This window comes from Macaca mulatta, chromosome 14 (genome assembly GCF_049350105.2).
Source record: "Macaca mulatta isolate MMU2019108-1 chromosome 14, T2T-MMU8v2.0, whole genome shotgun sequence".
Lineage (NCBI taxonomy): Eukaryota > Metazoa > Chordata > Mammalia > Primates > Cercopithecidae > Macaca > Macaca mulatta.
This window is the reverse complement of record NC_133419.1, coordinates 38,184,082-38,197,845: the sequence shown is the minus strand read 5'-3', so window position 1 is coordinate 38,197,845 and position 13,764 is coordinate 38,184,082. Positions and strand designations below refer to the sequence as shown.

The following is a 13,764-nucleotide window of genomic DNA, read 5'->3' as shown; positions in this document are numbered from 1 at the left end:
TCTAACTGGCATGAGATAGTATTTCATTGTGGTTTTGGTTTGCATTTCTCTAATGACCAGTGGTGATGAGCATTTTTTCATATGTCTGTTGGATGCATAAATGTCTTCTTTTAAGAAGTGTCTGTTCATATCCTTTGCCCACTTTTTGATGGGGTTGTTTGTTTTTGTCTTGTACATTTGTTTAAGTTATTTGTAGATCCTGGATATTAGCCCTTTGTCAGATTGATAGATTGCAAAAATTTTCTCCCATTCTGTAGGTTGTCTGTTCACTCTGATGATAGTTTCTTTTGCTGGGTGCCACAGACTTTTAAATGGCCAGATTTCTCAATAACTCACTCACTATTGTGAGGACAGCACCAAGTAGATGGTGCTAAATCATTCATGAGAAATTCACCCCCATGATCCAATCACCTCCCAGCAGGCCATACCTCCAATACTGAGGATTACAATTCAACATGAGATTTGGGTAGGGACAAATATCCAAACTATATCACTATTCTGCAATTCTGGAGCACAGAATTAGGGTTTAAAAGGTCTATTGTGCCTCAGCAGAATAAAGAAGCTGTGACAATTGGAGCTGTTTGAAACCCGCTGTCCCACAGGGAGGTGTGTGGCATGTCGTTGAAAGGGATGAAGAGGGCCTTCTGTGACCTTTTTATGGGTGTCATAGAGGAGAATCACAAAGACAGAGAATAAAACTGAATTATCTGTCTTCCCTGCCAACTCTAAGGAAGTCTGGGATAATAATCCTTCCTTTTGACATCCTTTGGTGCATGTTTTCCTTCACCATACAACTCTTTTCCCATTGTCTTCAGTCAAATTGTGTGGGAATCCCAAATCTGACACATATTGTCTGATGCTCAACAAATTTTCTAAGCTCCTTGTGCCTGTCTCCTCATCAATAAAATAAGAACAGTGATAGAGCATCTCTTATGGGATTGTTGTGAGATTTATATAAATTAATCCATATAAAGTCCTTAGAAGGGTGCTTGAAAATATAAGTGTTCAATAAATGTTAGGGTCCATTGTTTTTTAAATTATTTATCATACACTGCCATTTACGATTTCTTTATTATTTTATGTGTAATTCTTGTTTTCTTCAGCTAGATGATCTTTCTGGTCATAGGACTGAGCATACAGAATATGTCAGGTTACTAACAGTCCAACATGAAAATGTGTGTCTCTCCTTTCAAGCAGGTTAGACTTGTTTAGAAGCCCCATTTGTACATTCTCAGCAATACTTTCAGAGTTTTATGGGGTTACCACCTAAATATTTTATGAATTTCTTCGTCTTTTAAAATATAAAAGTGTACTCAGTCTCAATCTCATTTTTCAGGGGTTGCTGTAGCCATCATTAGGAAATAAGCAAAGATTTATTTTGGATTATGGACCATAACAGTTTTCGGAAAACCTTCAGTGTTGGACTATACAAGTTGGGGAGGAAGGAAAGGAGCATTATTGGTGAAAACACAGATACGTGACATGATCCTCATAGGTCTTGAGGAACTTATAATCTAGCGGAAGAGACTGAGTCTTACCTGACCCAGCCCTTTCCTGCTTTTCTACCTCATCTGGTACATGCCCTCTTGCCCCAGTTCTAGCCTTGATGACTGAGTTTTTCAAACAAGATGATTCCCATCTTCCCACTGTCCCTCCTACCTGACACTCTTTCCCCTGCCCTTTGCATGACTGTCTTCTCTCACCCTTCAGGATTTGGCATAAATAGTTTCTCTTTAGCTTGGTGTTCCTTAATCACCATGTCTAAATAAATTCCCTATTCCAATCCCAACATTCATTTATTATTGTTATACACCCCTTTTGTTACCCTCATAGCACTTGCCAAAATTTTTGTTTTTATGAATTAATATTTATGTGTTTGCTTCCTTGTTTTTGCACCCTTTATCCCCAACAAGAGAAGTGATCATATCTGTCTTTATTCACAAATGCGATCTCTTTTCCATAGCAAGGATTTCAACAGATGTGTTGTGTGAGTGAAAGATGTCAACATAACATCATGAGCACTGGGACTGACGTGCTGGGGGGCCAGAGAAGTCAGGCATCCAGAGCACCATTAGCAGTTGCAGGAGATTTCCAGAAGGGCATTGCAGAGGCTGCCAGTGCCCTGCCATAGCCCCTTAGCACTTGTCACATACATGCCAGCACATGTTGCAAGACTGCCAATCTCCCCTCTCTGCCTGAGAAAGCACGCTTGGCCAGCACACAAGAAAGGCCAAAAAGACCCAGGAGTGGATGCCCAGAGGAGCAGCTCTCAACCAAAGAGGGGTAGGCATGGGTATCCTGAGCACCTGAGTGTCCTTTCCCCAAGTGTGAAACCTCTAAGGTATACCCTACAGTGTCCCTATGAAGTCTAGTGGTGCTGAGCCCATTGCCAAAGCAGTAACCTGTTCATTACAACACGTTCCAGAGGTTTTCTTTCCTGTGTTAATTCCCTATCTTCTATGAGTGTTTCCAGATAGACTGCCTCAATAAATTTCTTGCATTTAAATCTTCATCACAGGGTCAGCTTCTGGAAAAATCTCAACATAAAAGAAGTGATCAGAATCTTGAAAGACATGTAGAATTCACTAGACAAGAAGTTAAAAAAAAGAAAATCTGAAGAGGGCAGGATCCCCATAGTGCAGGAGAAGAAAATCAAAGCTCTATTTTCCACTCAGCTGCCTTTCCTCTAGGAGGGATCAGACTTTGTTTTTGTCAGGGTCCCTAGAAGGTATTTACAGGAAAAGACAGTAAGAGATTGGCTGATCTCCTGCATATTCGATAAGCTATTTCAGAGCCAACAGCTCAGTTCAGTGCAGGTGGACAGAAGGTCTTGAACTCTTGAAATAACACATTGCAACCTAGCATGCTGTGTTCATGAATCTTTAACTAAAGAGCTTCTTTGTGTCTTTTCCTTTTTTGAAATACAGCTCAGGATCTAGGAATGTGATGCTTAACCCTGAAAAGGAAACCTTGTACAAATGGTTTCTTGAAAACCAGCATGTAGCCTGTTCATAAATTTTATGATGTGTGAAGCACATGTTCAAGGAAGTATTTATTAGTAAGACCATAAGTTAAATTAGGAAGGGTGGTTCATACCTTAAATATTCCATCACTTTCTGTACTGTTTATGTACCCAGACCCAAGTGTGAAACTTAAATTTGTTTTTAATGTATTCTCCTGACAAATGATTTACTCTAGTCAAATGTATTTTCTTTTGGTTCCCTGGATAGTTAAGTTTTACAGTTGGGGGAAGATAAGAAAATGCTTTTAAATTACTCTTTCAACACACACAAAGTTAAAATTTCTGTGCTGATATCATAGAATAATTTTCCTGCTGGATTTAATAAAATGTAGTGTGATTTCAGGTATATTAGTACAGGCATACCTTGTTTTATTGCACTTCACTTTACTGAGCTTCACAAATATGCGATTTTCACAAATTGAAGGCTTGTAGCAACACTCAAGCAAGTCTATCAGCGCTATGTTTCCAACAGCATGTGCTCGCTTTTTGCCTCCGTGTCACATTTTGGCAATTACCTTAGTATCTTAAACTGTTTAATTACTTTCATATCTGTTATGGTGATCTGTGATCAGTGATCTTTGAGCTTACTACTGTAATTTTTCTGGGTTACCAAAACCAGCACTCATATATGACAGATAATTTAATAAATGTATGTGTTGTGACTACTTTACCATCCAACCTTTCCTCCCTCCCTCTCTCTCTCTCTCTCTCTTTCTCCTCTCTTTGGGCCTCCCTGTTCTCTGAGAGACAACAATATTTAAGTAAGGCAAATTAATAACAGCACAATTACTTCTAAGTGTTTTAGTGAAAGGAAGAGTTGCATGTCTCTCACTTTAAATCAAAAGCTAGAAATTATTATGTTTAGTGAGAAAGGCATGTTGAAAGTTGAGGGAGGTCAAAAGCTACGCCTCTTGCACCAGACCGTCAGCCAAGTTGTGAAGAATGCAAAGGAAAAGTTGCAGAAGGAAATTGAAAGTGCTACTCCAGTAAACACATAAATGATAAGAAAGCAAAACAGCCTTACTCCTGATGTGGAGGAAGTTTGAGGGGTCTGAATAGAAGATCAAACCAGCCACATTTCCTTAAGCCAAAACCTAATTCAGAGCAAGGCCCTAACTCTATTTAATTCTGTGAAGGCTGAGTGAGGTAAAGAAGCTATAGAAGAAAAGTCTAGCGCTAGCAGAGGATGGTTCATGGGGTTTAAGGAAAGAAGTTTTCTCTATGACATAAAAGTGCAAGGTGAAGTGACAAGCGTAATGGAGAAGCTGCAGCAAGTGATCTGGAAGATCTAGTTAAGATCATTGGTGAAGGTGGCTACACTAAGTAGCAGATTTTCCATGTAGACAAAATGCCTAATATTGGAAAAGATGCCATCTAGGATTTTCACAGCTAAAGAAGAGAGGTCAATGCCTAGCTTCAACACTCCAAAACACAGACTGATTCTTTTGTTAGGGACTAATACAGCTATTGACTTGAAGTTGAAATCAATGATCATTTACTATTCTGAAAATTCTAGGGCCATTAAGAAGTATGCTGAATCTGTTCTGACTGTGCTCTATCAGTGGAAAAACAAAACCTGGATGACCATACATCTATTTACAGCATGGCTTGCTGAATATTTGTTCAACATCTGTTGAGACCTACTGCTCAGAAAGAAAAGATACTTTTCAAAATACTACTTTTCACTGACAATGTAGTCATCCAAGAGCTCTTATGAAGATGTCCAAGGAGATTAATGCTGTTTTTATGCCTGCTAACACAGCATTCATTCTGCAGCCCTGGGAGCTGGGCTTCTTATCATTTAAGAAACACACACATTTTGTGTCTTTTCCTTCTTTGAAATACAGCTCAGGATCCAGAATGTGATGCTTAACCCTGAAAAGGAAACCTTGTACAAATTTTATCATTTTTCTTATCATTTAAGAAACACACATTTTATAAGGTTATGGCTGCCATAGACAGTGTTTCCTCTGATGACTGTGGGCAAAATAAATTGGAAACCTTTTGGAAAGGATTCACCATTCCAGATGCTATTATTAACATTTTTCATTCATGGGAGGAGGTAAAAAATATCAACATCAACAGGAGTTTGGAAGAAGTTGATTTCAGCCCTCATGGGTGACTTGGAGGGGTTCAAAACTTCAGCAGAGGAAGTAACTGTAGATGTGGTGAAAATAGCAAGAGAACTAGAATTAGAAGTAGAGCCTGAAGATGTAACTAAATTGCTACAATCTCATAATAAAACTTGAATGAATGAGGAGTTGATTGTTATGAATGGGCAAAGAAAGTGGTTTCTTGAGATGGAATCTATTCCACTCCTGATAAAGATGATGTGAACATTGTTGAAATGAAAACAAAGGATTTAGAATACTACACAAATACTGTTGATAAAGTGGTGGCAGAGTTTGAGAAGATTTACCCAAATTTTGAAAGAAGTTCTACTGTGGAAAAATGCTATCAAACAGCATCACATACTACAAAGAAATACTTTGTGAAAGAAAGAATTAATCAATGGAGCAGACGTCACTGTTGTCTTATTTTAAGAAACTGCCACAGTCACCCCAGCCCTCACCAACATCCACTCTGATCAGTCAGCAACCATCAACATTGAGGCAAGACCCTCCATCAGCAAAAAGATTATGACTCACGGAAGACTAAGATGATCATTAGCAATTTTTAGCAATAAAATATTTTTTAATTAAGGTATACATATTTTTCAGATGTAGTGCTATTTCATACTTACAGACTACAGTATAATGTAAACATAACTTTTGTATGCATTGGGAAACCAAAAAGTCTACATGACTCACTTTATTTAGCTATTTGCTTTGTTGTGGCAGTCTGGAACCCAACCCACAGTAACTCCAAGAGTACGTCTGTATCCCTGAAAATTAGAGCATTTCACATTCAGGCCACTATGATGAATTTGAAAACTGGTTAGTCACAGCAGCGTCTGTGAAAGTCATATTTAGCGTAACCAAATTTAGGAGAGGCTCACATTGGGACGCAGGTTCTAATGGGCTATGGCCCTTAGTCTCTGATTTCAGCAAAACTCCTAACTAGAGCACTTCAAAATGAGAGCTATGGTTGAAAAAGTATAAACTTTGAAGAACTGAAAAACCATTGTACCACATTGTGATGGTAAACTCCTATAAAATCAGAATTATTTATACTACAGGCTATGCTGCCTACGGTATTGATAGCTGTGCATTATCCTGGAGTCTCTTTGTATGAATATGGTTAACTTTACACATTTAAAGGATAACATATTTTTTTAAAGAATATAAATCTTTCTGTATTTTTAAAACAAAGAATATTATGTGAGAGTGTGTGTGGGTGCTATTTTATAATGGGGAAAAAAAAAAAGCTCATATAGAAACAAAAATTCATTGAAACATGCTATGGAAGTATATAGTGTGTGCCCTAACCAGATGCTTCTTGAATCAACAAAGTAGTCAAAATATAAACTCAACGTTTAAAGAAAATTCATCTTGTGAAAATGATTTTTCAATCACTGTGTATTATATTTCCCTGCCACATGGTCACACTGAAACTCTCTGGAAAGTAATAGTGACCTTAAGTAAAACCAAAAAGGTATGGATCACTGAAATATAGTGATGTATACTAAAGAAGAGAAGCTAGCTGATTTTTCAGTGTGCAAAGCCTTGGTTCATTTCACCAAAGGTGAATAGCAATGTTGTTTCAATGTTGTGCAATGAAACCTGCTCATAGTGTTTTTCCTGCTTTTAAAATTCTGAATAGAAGCCAAGGTTTATCTTTAAACACCCATGCTTGAACAAGTTCAGACAAAATGTTCCTAATTGTAGCTTGCTCTGCTTTCATTTTTATCTAGTAGATTTACTTTATGAGGGACAGACTAAGCTATGAACATTCAGATACAGGACATAAAAATACCTATGATTATAGTATTTCAAGGCATCAAATGTTTATTTTATATGCAGTTGTTAAAATCAGTCACCTGGATTTGACCAAGTAGTCCTGTAAATCATTAGCTGCATGATTTAGAACTCTGTTCCCTTCTCTATAACACAGCAACACTGCAAGCATCTATTACATACATTTGCTGTGAAAATTAAAAGAAATAAGGTACAGAAGCATCTAGCACTCGTAGAAAGTATTCAGCAAATATTAGCTATTATTATTGATACTATGGATCTTCTATATGCCAGGTACTGTACCAAACTCCTTTCATAATATCATTACATGGTCACAAAAGATCTGCAGAATAAGTATAACTGTCTCTTTATAAAAGACTGAGACACAGAGAAGAAGCCAAGAAATGACAGCATCTGGTAAGTGGCTAGACAATGATTCAAACCCAAGCCTCTTGCCTCCATGCTCTTTTCTTCATGAATGACCTATCTAATACAGTACCAGTCACATATGGCTATTTATTTAAATTAATTAAAATTAAATAAAGTAAAAACTTTAGTGCCTCTGTTTCACCAGCCAGATGTCAAATCTCAATAACCATGTGTTTCTAGTAGCTATGATATTGGACAGCAAAGATATGGAATATTTCCATTATTGCAGAAAGCCCTATTGGACAGTACTATAGTCTGTACCACTATCATCTCTCTAGGCTGGTTTACTCTCAATAGGAAACAATACATTTTTCTTAAAATCTTAATAAATGCTCATCAATAAATTACTTAAACAGCTGCAGTAAAGGCAACACATTTACTATAGAGAATCACGTAGACCATACCTAATTCCATACAACAGTCTACATAGGAATAGAAAATACATTTTTGGACCAATTACCACAGTGCCAGAAAACTAGAATTTTCATCTGCAATTTAGGCAAATGTTTTGTTCAGCGATAAGAACAAACAGTGATGGGAAATCTAAAAACCAATACGAAATGCTAAGTGAGTCTTTAACATCCCATCCACTTCTAATACTCCATGAGACCCTGATTTCTAACAAGCTTAAAGCTGTTTTCAATAAATCTTTTAATGTTCTGGACATGGTCCACCTAGGTGTGAGCTTTGGAAAGAGGAAATGGTGATTTGTTATTTATGCCCTTAACACTGATGTTTTGGCCAGTAAATTTTTCTTCTCACTAAAACCCAAATGACCTTTCTAGTTAGGCAGTCAGTAGGTAATTTGTGTAACATTTATCATCCTCTTCCTGCAAACCTTTTTAATTGGTGTCAGATGTTACAATCAGAGGACTATAAACACAATGAGCAAATGGGAGTGGCAAAGCAAACAATCACATAATCCAATATTCAAAACAAAGCCACATCTATTGCCTCTCTGAGAAGAGGCTCTTACCATATGAAATCAATCCCGTTTTCTTTTGGAAATAGTTGAAGTCTGAGGGACTGCCCTGGGGAACTTCATGAACGTGAAAGGGTAGCTGGGCATTAAGAAAGAGCATTAGACAAGGGATCAGAAAATTTGATATCTATTGGGAGAACCCACCCCCAGTATTTCAATTTAGAGTCTTTCTATTTTCCATAAGTGTCAGCTGGCTGAGAAATAAAGAGAAACACTGCAAAGAGAAGAATTTTACAGCTGGGCCTCCAGGAGTGACATCACATATCAGTAGGACTGTGATGCCCGCCTGAGTCTCAGACCAGCAAGTTTTTAAGGGTTTCAAAAGGGGAGGGGGTGTAAGAACAGGGAGTAGGTACAAAGATCACATGCTTCAAAAGGTGAAAAGCAGAACTACTAGTAAGGGTCTAACAAAGATCACATGCTTCTGAGGAAACAGGACAAAAGGCAAAAGCAGAACTCCTGGTAAGGGTTTAACAAAGATCACAAGTCAAAGGGCAAAAGCAGAACTACTGATAAGGGTCTATGTTCAGCGGTGCATGTATTTTCTTGACAAACATCTTAAACAACAGAAAACAGAGTTCGAGAGCAGAGAACCGGTCTGACCACAAATTTACCAGGGTGGAGTTTTTCCCCACCCTAGTAAGCCTGAGGGTTCTGCAGGAGACCAGGGCGTGTCTCAGTCCTTATCTCAACTGCATAAGACAGACATTCCCAGAGCGGCCATTTATAGACCTCCCCCCAGGAATGCATTCCTTTCCCAGGGTATTAATATTAATATTCCTTGCTAGCAAAAGAATTTAGTGATATCTTCCCTACTTGCATGTCCATTCATAGGCTCTCTGCAAGAAGAAAAATATGGCTCTTTTTGCCCAACCCTGCTGGCAGACCTTATGGTTGTCTTCCCTTGTTCCCTAAAAATTGCTGTTATTCTGTTCTTTTTCAAGGTGCCCTGATTTCATATTGTTCAAACACACATGTTTTACCATCAGTTTGTACAGTTAACACAATTATCACAGTGGTCCTGAGGTGATGTATATCCTCAGCTTATGAAGATAACAGGATTAAGAGATTAAAGTAAAGACAGGCATAAGAAATTATAAAAGTATTATTTGGGAACTGATAAATGTCCATGAAATCTTCACAACTTATGTTCCTCTGCCATGGCTCCAGCCAGTGCCTCCATTTGGGGTCCATGACTTCCCACAACAGATACCTTCTTAGTATCCCGAACATATCTCAACTATAGCAATGACTGTATTTTGTTTTAATTGCCACCTTCCATGTCAAATTCTCCTGTAGACTGTGAACTCTTCAAAATCTACTGCCTATCACCATGCCTTGTGACATGATAAAATATTAGCCTTATTAAAAATATAAACCAACAAATGACTATTGATTAGGTAGCTCATATAATCAAGAAATACCAAGAAACTGTATCAAACCATCCTTCCTCCCTCCCCCAAAATGTAAAACCATCCTGAAACCTTCACACCTCATTGTCTGTTATTGATCTAACCAACTTGCTCTGGTCTAATAAAACATAGCCCATGTGCTGACCTGTTTCTCTTTGCCAAAGTGACTTGATTAATATTAAATTCTAAAGTTTTCTCAAATATCAGAAGCACTTGAAAAGCAATGCTTAAGGAGCTGGAAAGACTGTGGTTCTTTCAGTTCTGGTTACCCCTCACAGAGAGAAAAGAGTTAAAATTAGGAATTCAGAACCAGTGGCTGGATATCAGCTCAACTTTCAGAGACAATACAGTAGTCACTGGGGCCTGTGGAATGTGTTCAGTACTAACGAATATTAGCATAGTAAAAAATAATTAATGCACCTCTAGGGAGGCCTAATTTACAGTTTGCAATTTTGGTCTGGAAATTCTGGCTCATCATACAAACTGCTATGCTTAATAACCCAGAAACTTTGGCAATATGTGCATTTATAGCCTAATTAGGCTTTCATACATACACACACCTACTAACTTCTGCCAATGTCTTTATGCAACTAGCTGATGGAAGAGCAAGAAGTGGCTCCCTGCACCTGCATGTATCTTTTTACTACTAAAGCCACTGACTCCTACAAAAACTCCTATTTCTGCAGAAACAGCTATGCTGACATCAAAGAAGCAATGATTTCCAGTCCACAACTACTACAAGAGGCACTGACCCATTCTTCATTCTTAAACGGGGGCTTTATTTTGTTTCTATAAAATGACACATTCCCCAGCTAGAAAAGTAAAGCATTGCTCACGATGATATTGAGATCAGAAGTTCTCATTCTGTCACTTTTTAGGAAGGCTTACCTTCCTAGGGCAATTTTCTTACCAAGGAAGGAAGAAATCAAATGGATTAGCTAGAGTCAGGCTTTTCCTGAATTCAGTTGGTGATATCTGTGTTATTTTCATTGGCAAATTTGCATTTCCTCTGTGTTCCACTTCCTTTGGGAGAGCCCGGTTTGCAAGCCAATTATTTTTTACATTTTTCTTTCTGTTTTCTCAGTTAAGCGTTTTTATGAGCATTTAATCATGAAGAATGAGAGAGCTAATGGAAAGCATTTGACCTTATCTGTGTGGCACTCCCACCAAAAGGTCTATATATTCCAGGAATATACCTTCATCTTTTTTTGCTGACCCCAAAGGATGATCTGATCCCAGAGGTTGCTTCTTATCAGGTGAAATAAGAGGAAAGAAGAGCTGTACCTACCATGTCAAAGCTCTCCTCAGCCCCCAGCCCCCAGCCCCCAAGAATAGACATATTCTGTTCTAATCTACCATTTTGATTTTATCATCTATTTGGAGTTGAGCAATATAACTTGGACATTAACACATACAGTATCTCAGAGTTATTTCTAAGCAGTGTCCATGCAGAGAAGCCCTTAGAACATACAGATCAAGAGCCATTCATCAGCTAAACAATATTCCCTTAACAAATGGGACATATTGAATACCTGCTATGGGCCAGACACAGTTGTAAGCAGGAGGCATATAACAGACTGGTATGGCACCAAGGAAGAAAGGCCTAGTGACTTGAGCATTTCTAATATGAATAACATTTCATAAACTCCATTATAAATCAACAATCAACTTTAATGAACTAGCCCTTTCTCTAGGTTATCATCCTATATAAAAAGAATGTAATCCCATCTGGTTTCTTCATTTTCTTAATTCACAGAATGTCAATACTGGGGCTCAGAGCTCCAGCTACCCACTTTGGATTTTGAAGATGTTTTGAGATATGACGAACATGCATACAAGTGGCTTTCCACCCTCAAGAAAGTAGGCATAGTACGACTCACCGGAGCATCTGACAAACCAGGAGAAGTTTCAAAACTTGGGAAAAGAATCGGTTTCCTCTATCTCACATTTTATGGGTGAGTCACCAAATGGTTTGTATTCTGCCATCACAGATAAAATTTGAAATACTTCGCAACTGAGGAAGACCCCCTTGATTGAAGGTACAGAAATTTTCATAATGTCTTGAGCAGGAAGCCAGATAAAAAGAAAAATCTAAAAGTAGTATTTTGCTGAGAATTATAATTTTTTAAGAGCCTAAAAGCCCAAAGACACCAGGCACCAAAGACATCAGGCTGGTTATAAGTGGTATATGTAGTCTGCTTGGGCTGCCATAACAAAATATCACAGATCAGAAAACTTAAACAGCAGAAATTTATTTTTTTTTTATAGTTCTGGAAACTAGAAGTCTAAGATCAAGGTACTGGCAGGGTTGGTTTCTGGTGAGGCTTACATTTTCTGGCTTGCAGATGACTGCCTTCTCACTGTGTCCTTGCATGACCTTTCTTCAGTGCATAGCACACTCCTGCTGTCTGTTCTTCTTCTAATATGGACACCAGTCTTGTTAGCTTAGGGCCCAAGGCTCTATCTCCAAACATTGGGGGTTAGGCCTTCATCATATGAATCTGGGGGGACATAATTTATTCCACAACAGATGTGATGAAAGACTGTGTTTCTCCAAGACTTTACAACATATTAAACTTTATGTTAAAGTTTCTTAAACTTTTACCTCCCAAGAGTTGGCTGAAAATTAAAGTTGGGCCCTGAGAAATTAAAGTCAGTCACAGATATGTTAAAAAGATAAAACTAACATTCATAAAATTAGTCCTATGTGCTTTAGTTAGTAATAGGGAGATATAATTGATTTTAACTTTGGAACAAGAGGCTGTTTGCATAAGAATTTCCTTGGAGGTAACATTAATTACGGATAGTGAAACACAACAACAGGAAACACTTATGTAGACATGGGAGTATAACTATATTTCTTTAGAGTGAGCCCCTCATGTGACATTAATACAATTATTCTTGGGCTCATAGAGTAGAGAGCATTGAAAGTGAAAGGGACCTTCCAACTCCAAAGGTTGCAACTGGAAGCACACGGGCTGTATTCAGATATTTGGTTTGGCCCACATGATGTTGAAAGGAAAACGGAATTAGTTGTCAACACTTAAAAACTGGGAGATTTTACATTACATGTGAACCTGACTTTTCTTGAAAAATCATCTCTAGCAACAACAGAGCCTAAATCCTTGCATGCAAACAATCTGCTGGATACAAATAGAGGCTGCCTTTGAAGAGAGCATAGACTCACTCTCCAGTTTGCCAAAATCCTCCACCCTCTCCAGACCTGCAAGTGTCCTGCTACTCTTTAGGTTTGCCACTCCTAAACTAGAGTAAGACTTGGTCTGTAGATAAACAGGAGACTGAAAATATTCAATCACTGAAAGACTGCCATCTCTGCCATGTTTAGACTTAGACAACCCAGTACCTACTCTGACTCCGAAACTTACATTTACCATTAGTGGATTTGTGTTGTATAAAATTTGTATCTCCCTTACACCTGCAAGAATTTGAGCTGCCCTAGAGATTACAGCAACAACAGACAAAGGAAAGAGGGGGAAAAGTCTCAAAATTATTAAGAGCCTCAAATGTATTATGTTTTGTTCATTTAATTCTCACAACAACTTTCCGAAATGAATATTATCCTTCAGTTCACTGATAAGGAAACTGAAGCCCAGAGAATTAATTTGTAACCCAAGTGCCCACAGACAGTAATAAAGGAACCAGAGTCTGTCCTATCTATGGACTTTCTACTCTACCTTGCTGCCAATAATATGAAGAAACCACACGGAAAAGAAGAGCTTTTAGCCACTGGTGTTAAATAGGACACTTCGAAACGAATCTCTTCTAAGTCGTTTCACTTAGTTTTTATTTGCTGACAACAAACTTTTTGTATCTATTCCAAGGTATTTCACAATTTAATAACAGTGGCCAAATTTTGGGCTCTTTGTTAGAGTTCTCTAAACTACCCCCCAAACCCATCATGCTAGGGGTCAAATCTAAGCTTGATTTATTATGTGTGTCTTGTTTTGTTTTTGCAGGTTCTATAAAAGGGCTTAATAATTTGGCCACTGATCTAATATTGCG

At 38.0% G+C, this 13,764-nt stretch overlaps 1 protein-coding gene and 1 long non-coding RNA gene across 4 annotated transcripts in view; one reads left to right on the top strand and one right to left on the bottom strand.

The window, feature by feature from the left end:
• LOC144334557 (uncharacterized) overlaps positions 1-13,764 on the bottom strand; it is a 177,302-nt gene that overhangs the window by 41,762 nt on the left and 121,776 nt on the right. The window lies entirely within an intron of this gene.
• Positions 1-13,764, top strand: part of BBOX1 (gamma-butyrobetaine hydroxylase 1) — a 91,643-nt gene that overhangs the window by 46,184 nt on the left and 31,695 nt on the right. For all 3 annotated transcript variants that reach the window (XM_028833552.2, XM_015114605.3, XM_028833553.2), the window contains exon 4: positions 11,498-11,696. In XM_028833552.2, the coding sequence (XP_028689385.1) occupies positions 11,498-11,696 (199 nt within the window). The remainder of the gene's footprint in view (positions 1-11,497; positions 11,697-13,764) is intronic.